The sequence below is a fragment of the Rhinolophus ferrumequinum genome, chromosome X (genome assembly GCF_004115265.2).
Source record: "Rhinolophus ferrumequinum isolate MPI-CBG mRhiFer1 chromosome X, mRhiFer1_v1.p, whole genome shotgun sequence".
In the NCBI taxonomy this organism is placed as follows: Eukaryota; Metazoa; Chordata; class Mammalia; order Chiroptera; family Rhinolophidae; genus Rhinolophus; species Rhinolophus ferrumequinum.
Genome location: NC_046284.1, coordinates 6,468,369 through 6,494,000, shown reverse-complemented (window position 1 = coordinate 6,494,000; position 25,632 = coordinate 6,468,369). Strand labels below are relative to the sequence as shown.

General features: G+C 59.3%; 1 protein-coding gene across 5 annotated transcripts; it reads right to left on the bottom strand.

Annotated features, from left to right (window-relative positions):
• Nucleotides 1-443: 443 nt before the first annotated feature.
• Nucleotides 444-25,440, bottom strand: HCFC1 (host cell factor C1). Of its 5 annotated transcripts, none has more exons than XM_033103298.1 (26): nt 23,960-25,440; nt 17,888-18,036; nt 17,530-17,690; nt 16,735-16,943; nt 15,721-15,805; nt 15,115-15,221; nt 13,818-13,997; nt 13,329-13,688; nt 12,892-13,052; nt 12,155-12,352; nt 11,563-11,787; nt 11,312-11,416; nt 10,871-11,090; nt 10,444-10,586; nt 10,145-10,283; nt 9,718-9,938; nt 7,613-9,131; nt 7,209-7,372; nt 6,145-6,721; nt 5,399-5,722; nt 5,082-5,200; nt 4,855-4,992; nt 4,275-4,460; nt 3,301-3,604; nt 2,750-2,813; nt 444-2,526 (listed from the first exon to the last, which is right to left on the bottom strand). In XM_033103298.1, the coding sequence occupies exons 1-26, from the start codon at nt 24,150-24,152 to the stop codon at nt 2,487-2,489; spliced, it is 6,291 nt and encodes a 2,096-aa protein (XP_032959189.1). In that variant the 5' UTR covers nt 24,153-25,440; the 3' UTR covers nt 444-2,486. The 5 variants fall into 5 exon arrangements, with proteins under 5 accessions (XP_032959189.1, XP_032959191.1, XP_032959193.1 ...); XM_033103300.1 differs by having other exon boundaries at nt 5,399-5,719; nt 23,960-24,152; XM_033103302.1 differs by having other exon boundaries at nt 6,145-6,718; nt 23,960-24,152.
• Between the last annotated feature and the right edge of the window lie 192 nt (nt 25,441-25,632).

Below are 25,632 nucleotides of genomic sequence, written 5' to 3'. Positions count from 1 at the left end.
CAGCACCTGCTGAGCGCCCAACGGGGGAGCCAACCCATGGGCAACGCCATGTATCTGGGAGGTGACACTCCGGGGCCCTCCTGGGGGCCCTGAGTTCTTGGTGGAAGGAGCTGTCTGGTTCAGCCTTCCCCAACCGTCTGAGGCTGGCAGCTGCTGACCTTCCCGTCCTTTGCCCCAGTCCCCTGGTAGGGGAGGAGGGAAGGTGACTGGTCTCCACACAGGAGTTGGCAGCAGCTGCCCAGGAAGCCCCTTGGCTGCAGTGGCTTCCGTGGGACCTTGTGCTGCGACAATCTGGTTCTATCCAGGGTCATGGGTGTGGTGGAACCTTGAAACTTGCGAGGCAATTGGGAAGCAGAATCCCACTCACAGCAGGTCCTGTGAGCAGGAGGCTCCTGGGGGTTCAGTAAGATTGGGGATCCCAGACAGTGAGAGACAGCAGGTGGTTACTTCAAAAAAAGTCTTTTAATTGTTTCAAAATAGCACAAAACGACATCGCACTATGGTAATATTGAGTCACGGGGTTACTCTACAATAGATGAACGGGTGTACTGTTCTCAGAAACGAGAGAAATCAAAGGGCGCTCGGGACAAGGGATGGGGAAACGATGGGACCAGGCGAGTGGGCTCCAAGGTGACTAAACGTGACATTTTCCACAGCGAAATATACTATAATACATCAAACCAGAGGCCCCAGAGGGCGCCAGCTGGTGGGGGGGGGAGGGTCTGCAGAGGCTGGGGGACTCCCCCCGCCACAGCAGTGTCTCCAGGGCAGATGAGGGCTCCGAAAAGATGGACTGCTCCTTTCAAATCTTTTGTGACCTGCCTGCAAACCTTGCTCCTTGCCTAAATCTCAGGTGTGGGACAGAAAGCCGGCCCATTAGCTACTCCAAGCAGGGCCCCAAGCACCCCAAATCTGGCCCTAGGACTGCACAGCCTGGGGACAATGCTGCATACTGAAAGACCTGCTTCTTCCCCAGCCCACCTCCTGGATGAAACCACACACTTGCCCTCCCAGATGATCTCTGAGGCCTGAGTTCCCCTTCACAGCCCCATCCCACCCTTTCCCTTACAACTTTGCCTGTAGGGGGGGTGGCTGCAGGAAGCAGCAGTAGAGGGTGTCAGATATTCTAAGCCAGCTCTGCCAAGGTGGGAGCCTGGGTGGGGGATGGAGAGCGCTATGAACCCAGGACCAAAATGACAGTTTGCCTTGGCTTTGGCCTTGACCTCCTGAGCTAGCTCTCCTCCTCAGAAACCTGATTTTTGGCTCCTGCAGACTCTCAAGCTCAATCCTGTGGTGTGGAGCAATCGCCCGTAGGGAGTGAAGTTTGACAGCTCACCCCTCCTTTGTCCAAGACATGGGGACAGGCAAAGGGGCAGAGGGCAGGGGCCAGCAAGAGGAAAATTGGGCTGGGCAGCAAACACCAGGCCTGCAACAGAAGTTTCACGCCTGTCCTCCCCTTGCTGCCCCCAGCGTTTCCTCCAGAAAGATCCCTGCCAAGGCTTAGCCAAGGAGAGAAAGTTAAAAAAAAATAAGAAAAAATAAAGAGATACACATTCTGTACACGGCTAACAACAACAAAAAAGGGACAAAACCCCACACGCTAAGGCTAAAATTACAATAAAAATGTTAACTTCAACTTCAACTTAAAAAAATACAACAAATGCAGCAGTTGGTGATGTGGCCCCTAGCCCCAACCCACGGGGGGGCCGAAGCCAGGCTCGGTGGGGGCTACTCTACACCCCATTGGGAGTCAGGAGGTTTTCACAGAACACTGCTCAGGCCACCACAGGGCTCCTGCTCACCCCGCCCCCGTCTTTTTTCTTTCTTCTCGCTTTAAATGGGAAAGAGGGACGGGGAGAAGAGGAGGGGGTAGATACGAAGGCCTCTGAGAAAATGTGTAAGCTTCCTGTGGGATCGCAGGCAGAGACGGATTGGATAAGCTGAGGGCAAGCTGTTAACGGTAGCAGAAAATGCAAAGGGAACAAAATAAAACAGAACTCAGCACAGGGTGCCCTGCGAAGCCTCTCTCGCCTCTCAGAGCAGAGGCAGGGGTAGGGGTAAGGACGGTGCCCTTTCTCCGGCTTCCGTGTCCCCTGCCTGGCCCCTGGCTGCCCCTTGGAGTCAAGGGTGATCAACGGCAGGAGGTGCGCAGGCTGTGGAGGTGGTGCCTCCCCTGCTGTGGCATCTTTGCTCTAAGCTTCTGTTTTTCTCACTCTCAGGGTCTCTGGGGGCTCACTCAGCCCCCAGGAGAAGGCGCAGGGGACGAAGGCGCACTGCTCCCACTTGCTCACTGCTCTTCCAGACCTGCCCCCGCTTCCTCCCAACAACAATGGCAAAATGTGCTTTCTTGAGATTATTTTAAAAACAGAGAAAAGGAGAGAATGAACGGTGGCCAGTAGCTTGGGAGGGTGAAGTGTGAGCGCCGGGTGGGGTTCCTGAAGCAGAGGGGGGTCTGGAGAGGAATCCAGGTGCAAAGCAGCTGCCTCTCACTGACCATCTGCCTTAGATTTCTTTGGAGCGGATTTTCTGGGAACATGGAAGGAAAAGAGAAAGTTTAGAGGGGGCTCCTGACAGCTCTGCGGGGCCCGTTGTAAGTTTCTGGCTGGTGTCCAGCGGGGCTTCATACCCAGTTAAGCCCCCTCCCACCCAATCATTTAAGAAGCGGAGCCCTAGGATTCCCACAGCTCCTTCCTCACAGGAGCTGCCCACCCTAGTCTTAGAAGGTTCCTGAAAGGAGCTTCCTGCTTACATTTCTGGAGAGGACATGGGCCGCTTGCTGGCTGGCTTGGTGCCAGAGTTGTCTTTACTGGTTTCTGAAAGGAAAGGAGGAGCAGTGAGCGGTGCAGTAAAGTCACACAGCAGCTCCCAAGCTGAGAGAACACATCTGCACCCCGCACCCCAGCCCCCCAGCCCTGCAGCGTGACCAGCTGAGAATGATGGTCCTTCCCGTGGTTCTGGCCACCTGGGTACTGCCCCGCAGGTTGGCCCTAGACTCAGGTTCATGGCCCTCACTGTTCTCCCTGCTCAGCCTCGTGGGAGCTGCCTCAAAAACTGACGGGGCAGCCTGGGGTCTCCACGCCCCACCTCAACAGCCCTGGGAAGCTTTCCCTGCACCCCACGTGAGGGGAGGTACTGTCCACAAGATACCTGCCCAGCACCCTAGGCCATCATGCCCCACCCCTGCCCGGAGTGTAAAGCTCCAAAGTCCAGCTTGGAGCTGGGTCACCCCACCCGCCCGATGTTTGCGAGGGGCTTCCACTCCCCAGAGGCTGCCCAAGGAGCCCAACGAATAACACCCACCTTGCAACCACCTCACTTGGGTGGCCGGGCCGTAGCCCTTCTCGTTGCGGGCAGCGATGCGGAAGATGATGGCGGGCTTCGTGGTGTAGTCAATGTGGGCGTTGGAGAGGCTAGAGGACTGCACGAGGCAGGAGGGGCTGGGCCCGCAGTACACCCGCATGAAGGCCAGCTGGGCCGGGGTCGAGCTCTTGGGCTCGCCGCCGCCGGCCTGGGAGCTCTGGATGGCCAGGTAGACCGAGTACTCGATGATCTTGCCCGAGGTCACAGAGGGGGGCTCCCAGGTGAGGTGAGCACCGTCGGGACTCTAGAAGTAAGGTGACAGAGGTCAAGGTGAGCTGTTGTCACCTCTGCACCTGCATCCCACGCTGCCTGTACCAGAGTGCTTCCCAACTTGCACACTCAGTGCTCACACCTCACTGCTCCTCCTAACACAACAGACCTATTTCACAGCGGAATTCGAGGAGCTCCAGAGAGATGGCCTCATCCGCCCCCATCTGGAAGGCAGACTCATGCAACGAGAAAATAAAAGAAACCAGGACTCACTACAGAGCCTTCCTCTACCCACTCTGACACCTAAAGACTTATCAGTTAGCCTCTTGGTGCCTCAGTTTCCTCATCAGGAAAATGGAGCTAACAACAGGTTCCAGACCTCTTCAGGCTGTGCTAAGGATTAGATAAAAAAACATGTTGGACATGACATGCAGTGAACACTCACTGAACATCAGCTGCCATGTTCACAGACGGCAGAACGAGGCCGGGGGATAAGAAGGAACTTGCCCTTGTCACCCCAGCACTTGGGAACAGTGCCAGGACCAGAGGCTTCACCCCAAATCTTGAGGCCTCCCCTGAGTCACCCCCCACCTGGTCCAGCACAGAAGGGAGTTCCGTATGTATGAACTCAGCAGAGACCTGCTCTGCTCCAGGCAGGCGGGGGACCAGCCAGAAACTGAGGGCTGCTCCGTGGTAAGACTCACTTTGCTGATTTTAATGGCACAGGGGGCCCCTGGGAAACCAGGCAGACACGTCTTAAAAGCTGAGATCTCGCTGAAGGGCCCCCTGCCACAGGCATTGATCCCGGCAACACGAAACTTATAGGCTGTGCCGGGCTGCAGTTCCTGCTTCTTCAGCTGCGTATAGTCTGGGACAGTGCCCGAGTCGTCCTGGGGAGACAGGCCAGAAGAACAGGAAGAGGGAGAGAAGACAGTCACGTGAACCCCACTGTCAAGAAGGCAGCTCTGGGCTGGCAGAGCCGTTATTCCAACCCGGGGACCACGCAGGTCCATCTGGGGAGGGACAGGGGGAAATAGGGCAGCGATGGCACCCCCTCCAAGACAAGGGGGGACGTGGTGAGAGAACTGAGACTGGGCTTCTTCGCTGCTTCAAGGGGCACAGGAAGAAGGAGTGCGTGGCTTGGGCTCTGCACCTGGCTGTCCCCGGGCGATCCCCAAGATGGAGGACACCCCTGGGGAGCTTCTGAAGTCTCCTCGAGCCCTGGCACCTGCCTCATGGCCAGGATCCACCCGCCTGAGGGCATCAGCTCCTGGGGACACTTACATCAGACGGGACAGCGTCATCTGGTGGCAGGAAATAGTGTGTCACCATTACATTAGTGCCCTTGATCACTCCCACATCAAACCACTGGTTCTCTTTCTTCACAGGGGCTTTGCTGGGCGGGGGCGGTAGGTCCGGCTTCTGGTAAAACGGCAAGAGGAGAAGCGATCAGGCCCTGAGCCCTCGGGGCCGAGGCAGCAACTCCCGAAGCCCCATCACACCAGACTCACCACGCCCAGGGACTCGATGCCATTGGCCACCTCAGTCAGGGTAGCGGCGGCCTGCAGCTTTGCGGGACTGGCTCCCACGACTGGCTGGGGGGCCACAAACGTGTTGGAAGGAGCCAGGCCTGGAAGGAAAGAAGTCATCAGTGGGAAACAGCCCAGAGACTCGGCTGCTGATTGGAACCCCTCCCTCAGACCAGTCCATACTCCCCATCTGTGCACAGAGGGGCCCAGATTCCCCCCAAAACCTCTCCCCAATCAACTGAATTCCCTGGGGGTAGTACTGCGGGAAATATGCCCATGGCTGGCCAGGCCCCGCTTACTCTCAGTGGCTGTGGAGGGCAGCAGGGCCACGGTGCTGGGGACGGCCCCGGCCAGCTCGCTGAGGCAGTTGCCCTCAATGGCCGGGTCGTTGAGGCTGTCAGCGGGGGCCAGGGCCTCGGTGGGGAGGTGGTGCTGCTGCTGCTGGGCCTGTGCCTCCTGGAGCTGCTGCTGCTGCTGCACCAAGGCGGCCAGCTCCTGCTGCGTCAGCACGATGGGGATGGTGGTGGCCTGGCCCTCCTGACCCTCGGCGGCAAGGTGGCCCAGCTCTGCCTGTGTCACAGCTGCCGCCGCCTCGGATGTGTCCATGGGCTCCCCAGTGCCTGCTCCAGAGTGGAGAAAAACACTACTCAAGACGGATGCCAGCCAGGGGGAGTCTGTCCCTCGCCTTCCAATGTCACCCCTCCACCTCCCAGCACTAATGGCAGAGTCCCAAGAGACGTAGGCCCTGGAAGCCTCTACCACGGACCTTCCCTACCCTGCCATCCACTGACCAAGGGGCCCCGCCTCCTTTCTGGGTGCCCAGCCCAGCCCGTCAGCAGTGCCTGTCCTCCCTGTCACACGGGACTTAGGCCACCCTGGTGGGAATGGGCCTCTTCTTCTCATGATGTCCGTCAGCAGGGAGGCTCCAGAACCCCGAGTCCGCCTCACCACTCCTCCCGAGGGACCCGTCTTCCCTTCAATTTCAGGGTGTTCCTCTGGCCTTGACTGCAGATGGCATGGCGAGCTGCCCTCCCCCAGCACCTACCCATGACGGCTTGCTGTGCAGCCTGGAGCACTGCCTGGATGGCCAGGGCCTGGGCTTCCTCTGTGGCTGCGGCCTGGGCAGCTGCTTCGGCGGCAGCAGTCACCGCCAGCTCCTCAGGGGTGAGCCCTGTTACCATGAGGGTGGTGGTGCCTGCCTGGGCCTCGGCCATCAGCTCTTGGGGAAGTGACAACTGGTCTACTTCAGACTGTGTGGGTGGGGGTGGCTGGACCACCACAGTGGCCACCACAGCTGAGTTGGCAGGCTCCTGGCCTGACGATGGGTCCCCTGTACTGCTCAGATCCACGGCGGTCTGCAGCTCAGGGGTCTGGGAAGCTGACAGGACATCGGCGGACTCCCCCATCAGGGGTGTGGAGGCGGGCTGCAGGAGTTGCCGTGGCGGCAGCTGCTGGCGTGGCCCTGGCGAGGCCTGGAGTTCCTCTGGGGGCTGCAGGATGTCAACAGCAGAGAAGGGCATGTCAGAAGTTTCTGTGTTGGCTATGGTCACTGTTATCGTGGCCGGGATGGGGACTTCGGTGGTCAGAGCCCCTGGGGTAGTCTCAGTCACGGATGAGATCTTCTAGAAAGGGAGAGAAGCCCCTGTCAGAGGGGAGGAGAGGGAGGCCAGAACCGGGCAGCCTTCATCTCTCCCTGCTGGCGTGGATCCCCATTCTCCACAGGCCAGCGCAACCCCGTTAAATGGGGAGGGGTGGCGGATCACTGAGCAGCAGAAGTGTGGCAAGACGAGAGACCTTCGAGACCCGTTAGCCAAATTGAACCCGTCCTCAGAGAGGCCTCCCAGTCTAGTCAGAAAGGCGCCCTCATATTCCCGCCTTGTCACACCTACAGGCTACAGTGAAACCACAAGCCATGGAAATGGGTGGCTCCCGCCTCCTGCCCTGTCATGCCCACAGGCCACCCCATTCGCGGTCTGGGAAAGGAACCAGGAGCAGCCCTGTGGCCTGGTACGAGAGCGACACCTGGCGTCCGACTCCGTAACAGCACAGGCTGAAGGCGCACCGGGCAGCGGGGAGGCACCAGGGGATCCTCCCTCCCAGAACTCTTACGGGCACAGAGGGGCCTGGGGCCGGTGTGGACTGTGTCACAGTAGTCACGGCCCGCGTCAGCGTAGAGGACACGGTGGTCGTGATGGCACTGGAGCTGGTGATGTTCACACTGTCGCCCTCCGTGCTCTCTACCTCTCCCTGGTCGCTGGCAGCCGGCGGGGGATCTGTGGGGGGCAGGCAGTGAGGCGACAGGCACTTGGCTAGCATGGGTCTGGCGGGGAGTCTGGCTGACAGGAGCCCCAGGGCCTCTCCCCGAGAGGACAGTTGCCAGCAGGACACCCCCCCACCCCCAAAAACTAAGCCCCACAGAATCTGTTGGGCTCTAAGTAGATCTTTCAGGTACCGCTTCCCTCACACTTTGCGCCCTGGGCTCTGGGACACCAGGAATGCCAGCCTTCACTCACCCTGGTTGGAACTCATGTTGGAGGTGACAGTAGTGGCCGTGTGCGTGGTGCCGGTCTCGTGGGTCTCACAGGGAGGGTTGGAGCACACCCTCTGCGTTGGAAAAGGAGTCAGCAATGAAGCACCCGCCTGGGGAGCGACGGTGGGCGGTGCTGCCCCCTCCAAGCTGGACTCCAGGGTCCTATGGGAGGGGGCACTGTCGGGGAGCAGGGTGCCCATGCTGACTGACATGGTGGTGCCAGTGGAAGTGGTCTGGTGTGTCTCGCAGGGGCGGCCGGCAGGGGGCTGCTGCCCATGCTCGGGCTGGCCTGCACCCCCACCGGAGGTGGCGGTGGTGGGTGTATGGGTGGTGCCCGTCTCGTGGGTCTCGCAGGGCGGGTTGGAGCAGACCCGCTGGGCGCTGCCCGCATTCGAGGTAGTGGCCGTGTTGGTGGTGCCTGTCTCGTGGGTCTCGCACGGCGGGTTGGAGCAGACCTGGGTCACGGTGGTTGAGGAGCCCAGCAGCGCCTCCAGGGCTGTCACAGTCACAGGGGCGCTGGCTGAGCTCTCGTACGCATGTGTGGGGAGCCCTCGCATTTCGCCAGGCTCCCCAGCACCCATGCTAGAGCAGGCTGTGCTGGGGGTGCTGATGTTGTGGCTGTGATGTGCCTCCAGCTGGTGCCCCGTGGACACCAGGCCAGCTACCGGGCTGTCCTTGCCGCTGGGGCCGCTGGGCCTGACTTGGCCACTCGCCGGGGCCAACTGCACAAAAGCGGTGCCATGGCCCCCGGCCTCCAACGCCAGGCCCGGCCCAAGGAGTGGGCTGGCTGAGCACGGGGCCCCAGTGGCCATTACAGTCATGGTGGTGCTGGTTGCACTGGTCTGGCGGGTTTGGCATGAGGCTTTGACAGAATTCTGGGCTCCCTCCAGGGCCCCCGCCGCCACCCCGACCCGGACCACAGCAGGGGTGGTGGTGGTCGCACAGCTGTGCCGGGTGTCTCGCTGCTGGCTGGCACCAATGCTCGACATGGCAGTGGAGGCGGTGTTGGTGGTGCCCGTCTCGTGGGTTTCACAGGGCGGGTTGGAGCAGCCGTGCTGGCCAGCCATGTTAGAGGTGGCAGTGGTGGCGGTATTGGTGGTGCCTGTCTCATGGGTCTCGCACGGTGGGTTGGAGCAGACGCGAACCACACTGCCATTCTGCTGCCCCACTGTCGAAGTGACGAGAGAAGCGGCCGCGTCCTGTCTATCACAGACGAACTGCACTTGGGTCGGCTGCGGGTGCCCCCCAAGGTTAGCCACGACGGTGGTGGTGGCCGTGTTGGTGGTGCCTGTCTCGTGGGTCTCACAAGGCGGGTTGGAGCAGACCAGCGTCACGGTGCCAGGCTGCACGTCACCCTGACCAGAGTCAGCAATGGTGACAGTGGCCGTAGGCTGTTCCGTAGTAGGTGAGGCCAGGATGGACACAGGGAGGTCGTGCACAGGCTGGGCCTCCACCCCACTGGGCGCCGTGATCAGAGTCACCTGCGTAGGCTGGGAGACAGGCTGGGAAGACACCAGACGGTAAGAGTTAGCTGTGCAACTTTCCATCTGTCCCTTCCAACGTCCTACACTGTCATGCATGCCAACTGGGACGACAGACTCGGCTCCTCCTTGCTCTGACCCCAAGACACTGACTTGCTCAAGGACCAAGAGGCAGTGCTTCACCTCAAGGTCCAGGGCCAGCCCTGGTTAGGGAAGACACCCTGCTGACACTGCGCCACCCAAAGGCCAGCAACAGATGCTTCACCAATTCCAGGAATTCAGCTGAAGATGTATGAAAAGGAAAATGCTACATGCACATGAAGATAAATGGCTGCATCATCTACAACATAACGAGAAAAGAACCTAGCGGTCAAAAACTGGAAATGACTGAAATATGTTGTCGCAACAAGAGAGAGAATTAGTGATTAAGAATTATGATTCTGCAACAGGGAACATGTGCCATGATGCCACACACGAGGGAGAGAGAGGACCTGCTACACAAAGTAGCAGAGCAATGGGAGACCGTACCCCTCAGGCTGGAGCGCACGTGCTTTCACGCAGCCCCTGGCATGCACGCACAACCCTCACGAACTCTCAGCCACACTACCTGCATGGTGATGGTGGGGGTGGTGAGACCACTGGCCGCTGTCAGCGTGGTCTGTGCGGCCGACACGGTGATGGCAGTGGGGTTGATCACCTGGCTCGAGAGGGTGGCAATGGTGCCTAAGGTGGTGATGGGTGTGGCCAGGGAAGCACTGGTACTGTGGCCCCCAGCTCCAGCAAGGCTGGTGGAAACGGTACCTGTCACGGTACCCAGGGTTGTGACACCTAAAGGCGGGGAGAGGCAGAATGAAGATGAGGCCTGCTGCTGCTGCCTCCTTTCCAGTCGCTTTTCTCACTGGACGGCGCTGGGGGGCACTGGGAAGTCTAGAGTGCCCCCAACAGGAACAGAAAGCTCCAGAGAGAGTACCTGCCCCCTTCCCCAGCCCTCCTATGGGAGGCAGACCCAGAAAGAATGTGGGAAGAGGCCACACCTGTGGTGCCCTTCACAACCAACGTGGTGACAGCTGGTTTGACAGCAGAGACAGTGACGGGGGTGACCAGGCGGACGCCCCCCATGGGCACGGTGCGGAGGATGGTGCCTGGCTGTCCAGGGGCCCCCTTCAGCACCACCTGGAACAACAGAGGAAAGGGCCCCCAACGTCACTCACAGGGTGGCCGGACCCGGTGCTGCCCCCTCCCAGGCCCCTCAGGAAGACACATAGGGCACATGTGGCCTCCTGGGATCCTGGACTGGACAGAGGGGTGAAGGGGAGGGCCAGGCATGCCTCACCTGGGTCACTCCTTGCTGCCCATGGCCAGTGGCAATTTTGGGAACAGCAGTGATGATTTTTGCAGGTGCTCCAGTTCCCGAAGTCATAACCTTGGTGGTGATAATGGTGATGGGGGACTTGATGCCAGGAGTGCTGGTCACACCTGGACAGGAGAGGGGAAGCATGGCTTCAGGCCGGGCCTGAGATTCCCCCGTGCTAGCTCCCATGTCCCGCTTCCTTCTGCCCCTCGCACCAAACGAACAGGTGCCAATTAAAGCCACACCCTGCCACCTCCCTACAGACCTTACACAAAAGGCAAGGGGAGGGTGGAGAAGAGGGGAAAAACCAAACAGAAAAGCAAGAGCACAGCAGAGCTCAGCCTCGACGCCCGTCCGGCGGTAGCACCCCTCCCCGGTTCGTCACCCACGCGCTGGGGGAAACCTCTACCTGTGGCGCCCGCCTGCGTGATGATGGCTGACATGGGGATGGTCTTGATGATGGTGGTGGTGCCGGGCTTGGTGGTGCTAGGGGACACGCTGCTGATGCCCAGGATGGTGGGCTTAGTCCCAGCCCCGCTGGCCTGTGTGGTAGTGATGATGGTGGTGGGCTTGCCATCTGCTGAGGTCACCAGTTTCAGGATGGTCCCGGCTGGCAGGGGCCCTTTGGTCTGCGAGGGAAAACAGGTGGAGGAGGGCGAGGTGGATCGGCAGCCAGGACGGAGCTACTCTCCACCGCAGCCCAAGCAGCTCCAGGCCTCTTCTGCACACTGCGGGGGACAGGACCGAGCAGTAGAACTTGATGTGCGACACGTGCTCAACGGACCGTCTCTGGGCAGGGACACCAAGTTCCACTTGCTTGTGTCGCCGAGTGTGGGACCCACAAGCTCACCTGGATGATCTGGGTCACCGGGCCTGTAGATGCCTGGCCTGTGACTGCCGAAGTCTGAACTGGTTTGGTTTGCACCACTGACATCACTTTGCCCAGGTTGGAAATCTAAAAAGCAAAGAAAGGATGGAGCCGGGAGTGATCTAGAAAGCAATGCAGGCTGCAGCCTGGGCTGCGGCTCTCCTGGCACGGGCCCGGGGCAGTGCCACAGCCTGGCAGCTGTCACGTGCAGTAGGGCTGCATCTGTCACTCACCAGAGCACTGCCTCCTGGGACGGAAATGGGGCTCTTCACCAGGGTGATGGTCTTGGTGACCCCACCCACGACTGTGGTCACCACCTGGGCTTGCTGGGCCACAGTCACAGTCCCAGACTTGTGCACTGTGATGATGGGGCGAGTGGACGTGTTGGCAGCAGAGGAGACGGACGTGCCCACCTGGGCGGCTGCAGTCTTTAGCATGCGAGTGGCTGGGTTGCTCACCTGGAGGAGGGGGTAGGGATGAGTGCCAGGCAGGGCTGAGAGAGCCCGAGTCTCTATGTGGCATGTCCTGGAGGGCCTGCAAATCTGCTTCATCTGCCACCTCCTGTCTTCCCCCTCCCACACTACAGAACTCGGTTTGGTTCACCTTTCCCTTAGCGAAGGGAGGAGACTAAACGATATAGGTCGCGTCCAAGGCTATGACACCCGTGACAGACAGCTGTGTCCAGAGCAAGCACCGATTGTGGGCTAAGAGCCTCTGTGGGCTGGTCTGAGGCCCTGGAAAAGTGACCGCTGTCTGGCTGCACTCTGCCTGGAAGCCCCCGGCTTCACGGCTGCCAGCTCACGCCCAGGTCCCCGGGATGCTTACCATGACTGGTGAGGAGGCCACCTTCACCGTGGCTGGGAGGGTGGTAGTGCCCGGTGTGACGGCCACGGTTTTCACAATGGTGGTGCCTGCTGGGACGCTCAGCACTGTGGGCGCCGAGGAAGGAGGGATCTTCTGAGTGGCGGCTGCTGCAGCCGCCAACGCAGCCATGCCACTCATCTGCGGGTTGCTGCCAATCACCTGCGGCGGGCATGCGCCGTGTGAGCCACGGGGAGCGTGCGCACCGGGGCACCTAGCTCCCTGCTCCAGGCTTCCCCGGGGAGCCTTCTGCCCACCCAGGGTTCCACGCTCCTCGCAGCAGCACCACAGCTCTCCCGGCCCCAAACCTGGATTCCTACTACTCAGCAGGCACAGGGACCCCAAGGCAGGAGGTTGCCGGCAGCTCTGGATCTTTCCTAAAGACCACAGAGTGAAAGACAGCTCCCTCCGAGTCTGCATTAACCACCAGCAGTTTAGATTCTCCCCTCGGGCTTTAGGACAAGAAAGTTCACGTTAACACGCCCTGGGGATCAAAGAGCAGGGAAGTCCTTTTGAAACATCAACTTGCTTATTCTTATTAACTTGGTAACGAACAGTCACTTCATCAGTGCTTTACAGGCGACAAGGGCCCAGGGTGAATGGTGCTGCAGGCAGGTGGGATTCAAATCCAGTCAAGGTGCCATCAATCACCAACCAGGAAGTCCCACCCCATCCAGCCTGGTCACGCAATGGCTCCTCACCGTGCCCTGGGCACTCTGAGTCGGCACGACCATCCGCACGCCTGCAGGAAGGGAGGTCATGGTGACGGGGGCTTTCCCAGCCTGGCTGGCAGGTCTCATGGTGACCAACGGGGTTCCTGTTGTAGCCTGAGGACCGGTCACTTTGAGAACAGCAGGGACACCTGGCAAGCACAGGGGGTGGCCATGAGCAGGGCTCCAGCCTCTGTCGGGTCTTTCAGCATTTAGACGTGAACTGCTTCGGCGACCTGCTGGAGCTTTGTATCTGGCCGTTCCAGGCACCCTCAGCAACGGTCCCCACAGGTGCGACTGAGCTTTCTCCCCACACCCAGCCCCTCAGTAAGAAGCCCGCACCAATGGCTGCCATGTGTGCTGGCTGTTTAGCAGTCTTCATGCAGGAGGGCACTCTCCCGGTGGGCCAGCCCTACCCGCACGCTCACCTTGAGTCCGGGCGGCAGCGGGCACTGAAATCGAGCTGCCGGGCACTGGTGGCAACACCTGGATGGTGGTGGTGGTCGGAGGCGCGGCAGCAGCCTGGGGCAGGAGCGTGATGCCTACTTGGGTCAGCGGCTGCACAGCAGGTGCGGCTGCTGCCGGGGCAGGGCTCTTGGGAGGGTTGGTAGGCACAGATGGGACTGGATTGGGTGTGGGGGAGGTGGCAGTAGCAGCCGTGGCAGGAATGTCGTATTTCTGGAGCTGCAGAAGGTAACTGTCGGCAGTTGCCACTGCCCCCCAGCTCACCTCCAGGGAATTGGTGTTGGCTCGTACCAGTTGTACTCTGGCCGGGGGCGGTGGCTTTTCTGTCAAGAGACCAAAGCCGGTCAGAAGGGGGAGGCTTCAGCTTCAGGGGTGAACGTGGCAGAAGACACGCCCGCAGGCTCAGCTGCACTGTGGTGGGCCCTAAGGCTGCCTCCTCCAGTTGGCCTTACCTGTTTCCAGGTACCAGAGGTCCTTACAGCACACCTGGTTGTTCCAGGCCTTTCGGTAGCCATCACGCCCACTCCAAATGTATAGGCGGGTATTGATTGCTACAGCGCAGTGGCCGGCTCGGGCCCGGGGGATGTTGTCCTCCAGTGTGTCCATCAGGATGGTCTCCCAGGCCATGGTATCTGGGGAGAGCGGGAGGCGGAGGTCAGCAGGGAGGCAAAGGAGCCTACCATCCCCGAGCGGCCCTTTGGCCTTTTGCTGTCAGGGATGGAGAATTAAAACAAGGAAGTCATCAAAGACGACTCAATTAGAAGAAAAACTCCAAACCCCCAGAACTCTGTGTGGCCAAAAGACCTAACAATGATAATCCACGGACTACAAACTGGGAAAACTATTTGAAACACACAGCCAAAGGTTTCCCTTCTTGCACACCACACAACACAAGAGCCTACAGAAAGAGACGGATAAACAGGAACACAAGCTACAGAAAAGGCGACAGAAGGATCTAAGAAAAATGACGTACTGCATTCACAGTAAGAGAAACGCCAGCTTAATCCATAGTATGCCTGGCAGTTTCTCTGCAGTGCCTGCTGCAGCCAGGGGCATGGGGCTGGCCCGTGGGGAGAGTCAGTCACCCGTCGGGCTTGGTGAAGAGCAAAGGTTTGACTGTCGCTGCACCGGCACTGCCAGGGGTGTGTATGAGGGTACAGCCTCTGCGCAGGGCAGCCTGGCAGCAATTCTACCTCAAGGTTTCTACCTTTCAGATACACTTGCACGTGGGTGAGAACGGCGCAAGGATACTCACGGAGCAGCGTCTGTGCAAGTTTCGACACCAGGATAGCGATTCAAAAGAATGAGGCTGTGTGGCATGTGGGGATGGGATGGACTCCAAGACAGAGTAAACGGGAAAAGGCTGAGTGCAGCGCTGCGTAGAGCAGGCTGCCGCTTTGTTTGTTTCTAAAGGAACCTACAAGCAATGCTTGTATATACAGAGAAGTCCCTGCAGGGTGGACAACCCAGCAACGTGGCCGCCTCTGGGCACAATGGCAGGCAGGGGGAGGCTCTGCACCCTTCGGCTTTGTGTTTCCACATGTCACACCATGTGTAGGAAGAGCCTATTCGACAAATGAAAAGGAGGAGGTTCCATCCGAGCACTCTGACCACTGGCTTCTTCTCGAATTCTAGAGGCACAGGCCTGAGAAGCTTCGCTCCCTGCACACCCCACACAGCTCTCACGGCCGAGGAGGGCCTGCCTCCTGCAGCCCTCCGCAGGCCACTCCAAGCCCGAGGAGGCCATACCCAGGTTGAGACAAGCCAGTGTGTTGGTACACTTCCACTCCTTCTCGTGTGTGGCCACTTTGACGTCATCCATGACAAGAGGCACCCAGCCACCAAACACGTACATTCTGGGAGGAGGGAGGGAAGAGTAAGAGACGATTGTAGAGGAGGTGCCAAGCTAGAGGCCACCTCTTCCATCCATAAAGTTCTACACACTTGGTCCTCTAGCTGTCCCAGGAGAGTCCCCCAGGACGCACGAAGCTCTCTGTGTGGCCCTCTCCTGCTCGGTGGCTCAGCCCTCACAAGAACTGTGTCACCTCCACTATATGGAACCGCTGTTGAGCTCTTCTCAGTCCCCATTGTCCTTATATTCGCTTTGGGATCTCGGTATTGACAGACCCCCTGCGGCTTATATGCAGGATCTAGAACGGTCTGTGCCCCTCTACCCCAAGTCTGTCTTCTCTTGGTCCCCCAGGGTCATAATGTAAAGATGGGGCTCCTGACAGCCAGCCCAGCCAGAAAGAGGCCTCCTCAGGATTGCTGGCACCAAGACCAAACTGAGAGCCCTTTGGGGGGTGGGCAGAGGAGGGCTAGCAAGAGAAAAGCAATGAATGGCCGGCTACTCACTTGTTGCCGATGGTCGTGGCCGAGTGGAGGCTGCGAGGAAGAGGTGCCACCCCGCTGAGACTGGGCTTATTCCATGTCAGAGTCTCTGTGAAGAGCGAGGGAGGAAGGAGGGTTACCCACATTATGTCAGACACGTGCCCTCTGACCCAGAGGAAGTGCCCTGGCCTCGGGGAAGGCTCTGGAAGGTGGGTGCTGACCCAGGCCAAGAATTCCATGCCTGTCCTCCCTCTAGTCCATAGGAGGCCCTTGGATCAGCGTTTCCCAAGCTATGTTCACCATCTTGGCAATTAGCGTCTCTTCAAATATCGACTGGACGTCTGCTGTCGCCAGCACTGCTGTCAGGGCTGGGTAGGGTCAGGGAGCGTAAGACGTGCCCGTTCCTCCTCTCCCCAAAATGCCTTCACCCTCACACCACCTCCGCTGTCTACAGACCGCGCGTGGGGAAGCACCACGCTGCTGGGAGTTTCGCTCACAAGAAACTGTTTCTTTGGAGTGTCCACACTGATCTATAGAACTAAATAAACCTCCAGAGACATGTTGTCAGCCACCTTCTCCCCTCGGCCTTCTTAGGGTCAGAACCCCACACTTCTTTCCGCCACTCCCGATACCCCACCTGGTTACCAGCCCAAGTAGCCCCCAGACATCTCATGGGCTCTCGACGTCCCATGTGACGACAACAGACCAGTGTGCACGACTCCCGGTCCAGTCTGACCACTGACGAATCGAGAGGGACCCATGCTACCTAATCCACACAATTCCATTCTAGAAGGGCCTTGACCTCCCCCATTTTTCTCCTATAAGCTGGCAGACCAACTCAGCCTTCCTCTTTCTCAAAAGCAGTGCCACAAGCTCCGGGGAAAGAGGACAGCCCCAAACAGGGTTTGGCCCCCACCCTGCCACAGCAAGGAGCCAAGCAGGACACGCCCCCTGTGAACCCCGCACCGCCACCCCATGCTGGCCCCCCAGCAGACTAGCTGCTGTGAGGCGACTGGAGAAGCCACAGCCACATCTTACCAATATCCAGGGTCCACAGGTCCCCGAGCCGGCAGCCACTCATCCCTCCATAGATGACCAGCTTGGACTTCTTGTTGTCTTTCTCCGTGTACACCACGGCAGTGTGCGACTCCCGGGGTGGGGGCAGGACGCCGTAGGTAATGGGAATGTCCCAGGCTACCACTCCGGAGCCGGGCCGCAACTCCAGGATGTATAAGTCATTCAGGTACCTGGAGAAGAAAGGTCAGTTATGGTCAGCGCCGGCTCCACGTGCCAGCTGCCACTCCGACTTCTGCGGCTGAGCAGCAGATTCCTTGGGAGACAAACGGAGCTAAGGGCCCATGAACAAGTTCTTTTTCTAGCCTCGCCCCCAAGGACGGGCTGCCAAAAGCTCTGGAGGAGGAGCGTGAGTCCAAGAGGAGCAGCAGGACGGGGCCTGCTGGGCTGCCTTGCCCACGAAGCTGGGCATTATACCAGGGCATCCTGGCGTGGGACAACTCTGACTTTAGCAAGGCCCTTGGCCACTGGCCTTGGAGAGTGAAAAAACAAATCGCTAACCCTGCAGGCAGGCGGCAGAGGCCGCGAAGGAAAGCACCAGTGCTAAACTGGGTCTGAGCAGAGACCAGTCCAAGGCAAGGGAGGTGCCCACCTCCTGGCCTGCCCTCCTCCCCCAGGCCTCCTCATGGTTAGAGAGCTCAGAGCCTGAATGCTCCTTCTAGGACATCTAGTGGCACCTTCTCCTTTCATGAAGGGACTTGGCATGGTGGGATGGGTGGGTGGCACGTGGGAATCCACATGAAGAGGACAAAGCCTCACCTCGGAATGTTGTTCTTGGGGTCCTCGCTGTCATTAGCCAGACCCCCAAACAGGTAGCATTTATTGCCCACAAGGGAGAAGCTGTGCCCGAGCCGAGGACATGGAGGGGGCCCATTTTTGGGCGTCTTTGCTTTGAGTCTCTTCCACTCCCACCGGCTTGCCTGCAAAATCAAGAGTCACTGATCAAATCAGGGAGGGTGAAGCTGGCCTTTGGGGCCTGGGCCATTGGTGCTGTAGGGAGGAGGTGACCAGGCTGAGGTAGGTGTGTGAGGGCAGAGGAGCCCCTGACCCCTCCACACTCCTGCCTCGCCACCCCCACCCGGGCCACAGCTGTAAGGAGCACAGCAGGGGCCGTTACCTGGAGCTCATAGAGGTCATTGCTGTATTTCCCATACTCGACCATCCCACCGAACACCAGCAGGCGGGTCCCATCGCACACAAAGCCATAGGCTGCACACCCAGGGGGGATGTCCCCTCTCACGGCTGGGATGAACCACTGGTTGGTGGCTGAGGAACAAAAGGAAGCGAAAGTCAGAACACCTGGGGAGCTCCTGGAACAAGAGTCCCCACCCCTCTTACTCCCCCAATCCACCAGCCTTCCAAACGTGGACCGAGAAAGGAGGGGCCGAGACAGCGCCTGTTTCCAAGGATGTGGGACTTTCTCCTTTCAGCATCCGAGTGCCAACCCTCTATCCCAGACATCTTCCAAACACCTGGACCTGAGAGGCCACCTCCAAACAGCCAGCGATCACCCTGCTTCTCCTGAAGGCTGTCTCAGCGGGGCACAACTCATTGACCAAGATAGCTCATCAGCTCCTGGGAAAGTGGCCGCCGACTTCCTTCCCCTACTGCTTGGTGGGTCTTCGAAAAGAAACTTGTTACACCCAAAATACCCGCTTGGTGGCCCCATGCCCCTCCTCCCCAGGGGCCCACAGCTGTATCTGGAAGGGGCTGTAAGAACCACGGTACCGGCGGCTGCTCTCCCTTCCTGCAGGCGCTGGGCACTCAAGTCAGCGTGACCTGCTGGTTGAGGAGGGAGAGCAGGACACACAAGAACAATCTGTGCTGGCGTCTCCTAGGTGATGGTCCACATCGCCCCTCCCCCCCATATCACGCCCACACCCCTCCAGAACATTCTCAAAAGCCAGAGGTGGCAGCAGTAGCGAGAGCTTCTGTAGCAGCCTCAGTCTCTGCTGGCCACAGAAGCTTCCCCAAAGCCCATCACCTCTAGCTGGGGGTGGGGTGGGGAGGCCACCAAGGAAGAGGGTGAATCGGAAGCCAGGCTGCGAGCCTGGTGGCCAGGCTTTTTGCGACGCTCATGACTAGCCCACACTTTCGTGACCTGGTGTTCAACTCTCCTCATACTGGAGGTGCCAGGGCTTCCTGGAAAAGTCATGGGGCAAACATCCTCCTCCGTTGAGGGGTCCCTTTCATCATACGCTATTTTAAGAGCTGTCCCCGAAAGGATACGCCACTCTCTCTTCCAAAACCTCAAACTGGGGGCCAGACGTAAATCAGTTTTGGTCCAACATGAGCACGCAAGGGGATTGGGATTTGGGTGTACATTGGGCTCCCCCTGGGGTCTGACTGGGGATTACGCTAGCCCCTTGGGGAGGGCCTTGGGAGTCCCCAGCTGCTGCTTCTTGCCCTCTCTGCCTAGGCACGCACTTGGTCATTGACACAGCGCCCCCGTATGCTGGGTAACCTAAGTTCTACGCTGTTGCCCCCAAAGCCCAACGTGCAGCTTGCCCCAAAGGCCGGCCCTCATCTAAAAGCACAAGTGCACCCCCGGAGACAGTTACAGCTTTTCCTGTCACTCCCCACTGCCCAGCTCTACAGGCTGCTTTGGAAGAGGCTGTCGGTCCCCTCTGTGGTTTAGCAGAGTCACAGGGACTTCAGGATGCCCCGCACCAATCCTCCTCTCCCCTGCTCTGCCATTTTCCTAGTGGAGGTGCAATGCTGTACTGCCTGCCCCGCGCACGCACCCAGACCCCAGGTCCCGGCTCGCTGCCTCGCTCACTCCCAGAGCAAACACACACTAAGAGAAGCAGCAGCTCCCCATGCCGAGGCAAACTGCCCTGCGCGAATGGTCCCTGGAAGGGACTCACGTAAGGTAGTGAGATAAAAGCCCACAGAAAACCTGAGATCACCTCGGCCAACGTCCCTCGACTGATAAAGGAACGGAGCCCGGGAGGGGAAGTGACTTACTTGAGGTCACAGAGCAAAACAGACACACAGACAAGAATCTTGTGACCGACTTGAAGTGATCGCTAGGTGCCCACCTCAGGGCCCATAGAAAAGGGAGGTGGCCTCGCTCACCTGAGCACCCCTGTGGCTGCCGTACAAAGACAGCTGGGGGGCCATCGGTCAGGGCTGGGACAAAGCCACACAGCAAATGGGATCAGCCCACAGCTTTGCCATCACACTCTGGTCACTGACCTAGCCGCCAGAGGTGCTGATCTCATTCTAGAACACACCAGGCAGGGCAGGGGCCCTCTGCACCCCTATCAAGAGCAGTCTGTCAGGCAGTTTCTAGTATGAAGTTGCAAACCGCCTCTCTTCATTTCGCCCCCAGTCCCAGTTCTGTCCCCGAGATGGCACAAGCAACTGCCTCTTAACTATGACAGCGATTTGCAGGCGCCCCTTAATCTTGTTATCTCTAGCTCATCCGGGGGGGGCTGTCATATAACCCAATCTCTGGGCCCCTCATTCTTGATATGCTGCTCTGGCTTGTCACCACTCTCACGGGGGGAAGGGGTTGAGGAAAGGAGGAGGCTGCTTGCCCACGGGACCCTTCGTGGGATGACCAGAAACATGACCCCAGTTTCTCTCCCCTCAACAAGACCAAAACCCCAGCTTCTGTGTTCAATCAGCTCCCCAACCCCTTTCCACACTGTGCCAACTGTCTGTCGTTGCTGCCATCCCATCAACCTCTAGGCATCACCACCTAGAGGCACATCCCCACGTAGTGGATAGATGGTCAAGCCGCACTAGCTGCCTTTTTGTTCCCTGTCACGCTGGGGCACTTCCTGTGTGACAGCCATGGTGCCGGGCGCTGGAGGCAGAGGAGACCGCGCTCATTCTCAGACCCCCCCCCCCAGTCCACTAGGGAGGCTACTGTGCCCTCCTTCCGTGATGCAAAGAGCAGGCCAGAAGAGCTCTGCAGTGAGCAGGGGTGATTATGGGGGGTGGCGGGGGGGGTCTCCTCAGAAGAGGTGACGACTGGAGCCGGGCCTTGAAGGGTGAACAGGATTTCCCGACAAATGAAACTAGCGGGGCCAATCAGGAAGTGAGTACAAGAGCCAAGTGAGAAGAGAGAAGGGCCCAGAATGGAGGGGGAAGAGATCTGAGACAACCTCAACTTAGTGACCAATTGGCTACAGGGACAGAGGCCCAGGGAGGTGTTTCTAGGTGGTGGCCTGTGCCTGTTAACTGAAGGAAGAGCCAGCCTAACAGTCTCCATAAAGGTCTGTACTCCTGCCAGACTCCGCCACCAACTGGCGGGGTGACCCTGGACCTGTCACTTCCCCTCTCGGACCCCAATTTCCTCATGTGCAAAAACAAGGAAGTTCCACTCGATATTTTCCAAGGCTCCTTCCAGCTTTCACAGTCGGCAGACCTTACTTAAAGAACCATTGAGGCAAAAAAAAAAAAAAAAGAACCAATGAAGCCAGCCAGCCTTGGGCGACCGACCGTGCCCTCCACCCAGCAGGTCACACCCTACCCTGTCAGCACCAGGTCCTCTGGGTAATCCGCTTTGCTAGGTTGAAATGAAATTGCCCTAGGTCAAGGACAGAAGCTACCCAAAGACCTCCCAAAGGCCAGTCAAGTGTTTCACAGCTGCTCTGGCGACTGCCCATGAAGAGGAAGGACACGTACTCTCTCGCACACCTGCCACCCCTAAGGCTGTCGTTAGCCCCAGGTCGCTAAGCTAAGCAAGCCTGTGATGTGCACGCATGTCCCCTGAGTGCGCCCCCTGGAGTCTTTTATCTTAGCCACAGGGGATGCTTCCAGATCAGCCGGTCTCTGAGCACTCATCCAGCAAAAGGAAAGTGCGAGAAAAGAGGCATACGGATAATGTGGCCTGACCTCATTTAAAACAAAACAAAACAAAGGTAAGCAGGAGGGCACCTGTGCCACCACTGGTGGGGGAGGGGCAACACCAAGCCCCATCTCTCTCTCCCGAGAACAGCAGCACCTCAAAGCTACAGGAACGGCCAGAGATCCTGCAAACAACAGAGCCAGAGATCCCCGCTCTGTTATTTGCAGGAGCGGAAACCCTGAGTGAGAACAGGACTGGGGTCGTTAGTCACTCTCCTGGGAAGTCACATAAGGAGTCGATTAGGGCAGTTTCCAAAGTGCTCCCGGGAGGAATGAGGGCGGCAGCCCTTCGGAGGGCAGGCTAGCTCCTACTACTACAATTACTTGCAGCCTGGGAATGAATCAAGGCCAAAGCCACTAGTTCATTGTAATAAACTAACAAATATACCAAGGCCCCAGGAAGAAGTGGACTTTGGAGCTGATGCTAATTAGGCCCCTGCCCTACTTTCTAAAATGGTATTTCCCTGCCAAGGAACCTGCTCCAGGCCTTGGGAGAATAAAGTCGGTCCAACATGTCGAGGAGGTTCTGCTCAGGGCAACGGCCTCTCTAAAAACAGCCCTGCCCCTCAGCCTTACCTTACTGGGCTAATCGCTGCCACCGCAGCTGTCTGAGCTGGCACGGAGCGCCACCATCCAGCCCGGCCTCGCTGGAGGCAACAGGTGCTGAGCCCCGGCATGCAAAGGGTCACCACAACCCACCAGCCTTTGAAAGTCAGCTTGGTCGGGGCAACAGCCTACAAGGTTCAGAGAAAACTGCACTCTGCCAGGGAGTGAGAGCACCCAACCAAGAGCCCAGCTCCAACCAACTTCTCCCTGCGGCTGCCAGCTCCCTAGCCCAGAGCAACCTCAGAGCTGTGCGAAGTGCCCGACTCAAGGACCTGGTACCACCAGTACCCTGAGAGAGGACAGACCCGGAGCCAAAGAAGTTTGCTAGATGTGATGGCAAGAGGGAAAGGGCTGGCAGATGGCCCCCCACCAGGGCCGAGCAGAACGCGCCTCTCCGCTGCTCTGGCGGGGAGCTTCTTAAAACCACTGACGGGGGTGGGGGGGCGCGCACGCTTTTCCCTGCCCATGCCTTAGTCCCTCAGGCTCTCACCCAGAGCAGAAGGAACACAGGCCCACTGTTCTCAGCGACAACGCCTAGCTCCTCCTTACAAGCAAGCAGAGGTGCTGTGGGCCAGCGGCATTCAACAGGCCGCTCAGAACGAGGCAATAGGTGTGCAAACCAGGACAAGTGGCCACCCTGGGGAGAGGGCCACAGGATGATGTGGACAAGCCCTAGAGACCTAGCAAGGACACCAGGCAAAGGGCCGAAAGCCAGCCACGGGACGGCGATACCCGGAGACAGAGACGCAGCACGGGGCTGTCTGCCATCCAAAGCCGCTCCTCCCAACCAAGGACAGAGGCCTTGGGTTTGGGCGAGACTGAACGTGGGCAGGTAACCTCCTCAACCTCTCAGTAAGGGGAGGGTCAGGTAAGGGGCCATCTAGCCCGCTGCGGGATCACTGAATTCATCTCCTACATCACAGGGCCCCAGATCAAGAAAACCGGTCATTTGAAGAGCAGCACTGCAGAAGTGAATGCCGAGAGCGGGAGGCAGTGATGCCGCCTGATCTGTGGGTCCCCAAGGCTCCTGCTCCGCCCAGGAAAGGTTACCCACCACACACACAACCCCCAGAGATCGGGATTAGGCTGCTTGATTCTCGAGACAGAACTCATCTGTAATCTAGAAGTTGTCATCTCTCCCGAATGGGCATTAGCGGTGAGCCGAGCAGGCGCAGGAGGAGGGAGGGAAGGAGGGAGAGAGGCAGGGAGGGAGGCAAGGAGGGAGGGGGTGGGAATCTGCCTGCGCCAAAGGGACGCATCCGCCCGCCCGCCCGCCCGCCAGGCCGGGTAACGGTGTATGTCTGAAGTCACCACCGCTGGCGACGCCCCCGCACCAGCCGGACTAGACGTTCCTCTCCAATAATGAAAGCACCCCTCAAACACAGGAGAGTCAAGGGGTGTAAGAACCGGGGAAAGAGCAGGGGAAAGCAGAGAAGCGGAGCAGAGCAAAGGGTGGCGGGGCGGAGTGGGGGGGAGAAAGCAGATCAGTGCAGAGAGAGAGGGAGGAATAGGAGGAGGGGGAGAGGGCAGAAGGTGAGGGGAAGATAAGGGAGGAGGGAGAGGAGGGAGGAGGGAGGGGGAAAAGAGAGGGGGAGGTGGGAGATCGGGAAGAGATGCAGGGAGAGAAGGAAGAGGAGGAAGAGGTGATGGAGGGAGGGAGAGAAGAGGGAAAAGATGGAAAGAAGGAAAATTTCCGAGGGTCCAGTAAGAGCTTTGCACTTACCCGTGTTGTACACGTGCAGTTCGTCCACTATTCCCTCGTTGCCGCCACCAAACACCACGATGAGCTCCTTGATGGCCACGGCGCGGTGGCCGTGGCGGGGCCGGGGTACTGGACCCGACCAGCCCACCACTCGCTTCCAGCGGGGCTGCAGGAGCACCGCTGGCGAGTTGGCGGGCGAGACGGCCGAAGCCATAGTTCCGGGGAAAAGCGCAGTGGGAAAAAGTCACCAAGCGGGAATGGAGCCCTCCAACAGCTCTCACACACCCCCTTTCGTCTAAGGCAGCTCTCACGCAGAAGCGGTTTTTCACACAGCGGTGCACGGTTCCATGGAGGCCGCCATCTTAACTATCCTCCTTCCCTTCAGCTCTTCCCCTTCTTCTCGCTTACCCCGTCTCCTCAAGAGCGTCCCGAAACTGTCAAGTGCCTAGGCCCGAGAGGCTGGAGGCAGCCGAGTCCTGCCGCTCTGACTACTTGCCTGGGCGCTCCTTCTCACCAGCTCGAGCGGGAGGCCCTGGGAGCCGCCATCTTGAGCCGCCTCTCTCTCCTCCCTTCCTCAGTCGTAGCCCTCCCCCGCCGGAAATGGCGGAGCCCCGGCCCGGTTCCCACACCCCCCAAGTCCCCTGCACTAGCCGGCTTCCGGGGCGGGTGGAAAGGAGCCACAGGCGCCGCGGTCGTCCCAGCCCCGCCGGCGCTCAGACCACAATTGTGGGAGCCGCCATCTTGAGACCGTCTCGCTTCCCCGCCCAGCGCTTAGTGTGGCCGCCGCTCCCGAAACAGCCTCGACACTTGTAAGGAATAGAGGCGTGCCGGAGGCCAGTGGAAGGAGCTCGAATTCTCAAGGGTTGCTCCGAGGCTTGCGCCGTACAGCTTGTGAGGTCTCGAACCTCTCCCCTTGGTCCGCCTCTGCTACTCAGGCTGCGCCTGCCGCCCTGGGAGCCGCCATCTTGAGACTAGCTACCCCTACCCCCCTATTCTCTTCCTCCTGGGTCAGTTCTTCCACTGCAAACCAAACGCAAGGCAGCGTCCGATCCTCGCTTCCCTCCTTTTGACTCCTTCCCACAGGGACCGCTCCAAAGAGCCAGAGTTAGGCCTTGAAGTGGCAACTGTACGGCAGGAGAAGCGGTAACGGCAGGGCGCTCATGCCTCCTCCCTGGGAGCCGCCATCTTGTGTAAAGAAGTAACAACTAAACATGGCGGCGGCGACGGTCGGGCGAGGGGGCGGAGTCCGCTGACGTCACTGCCTCCCCCTCCCGCCCTCTGGTAGACTTCGCCTCTGGCCCGACGCCTCTTAAAGGAGCCCTTGTACAGCTTCGCGGCGAGGGCCCGGGGCCGCTGCGCGCTCAGCTTGGGCTCAGAGTGGGTTCGGGTCAGGCGCAGGCGTGCCCAGCCCGGCGGCCCCCCTCAGCGCTCCTCCACGCCTCCGCCCTGGGAGCCGCCATGTTGCCACTTCCCCTCGCCCGGCCGTCCGCGGGCGTCAATAGCGACTTTCAGCACAAAACAAAGATGGCGGCTGCGGCATCTGGGTGATGCCCGGATGAAAGTGCCTCACACGAGCTTGGCCCCGCCCCCTAGGAAACCGTTCCCCGGGTCGCTGAAGGGACACATGCCTGAAGAGATGCCTTTAACTAGCAATGGGGACAGGGCATAGGTTGCTAAGGGTGGCTGTTGGGATA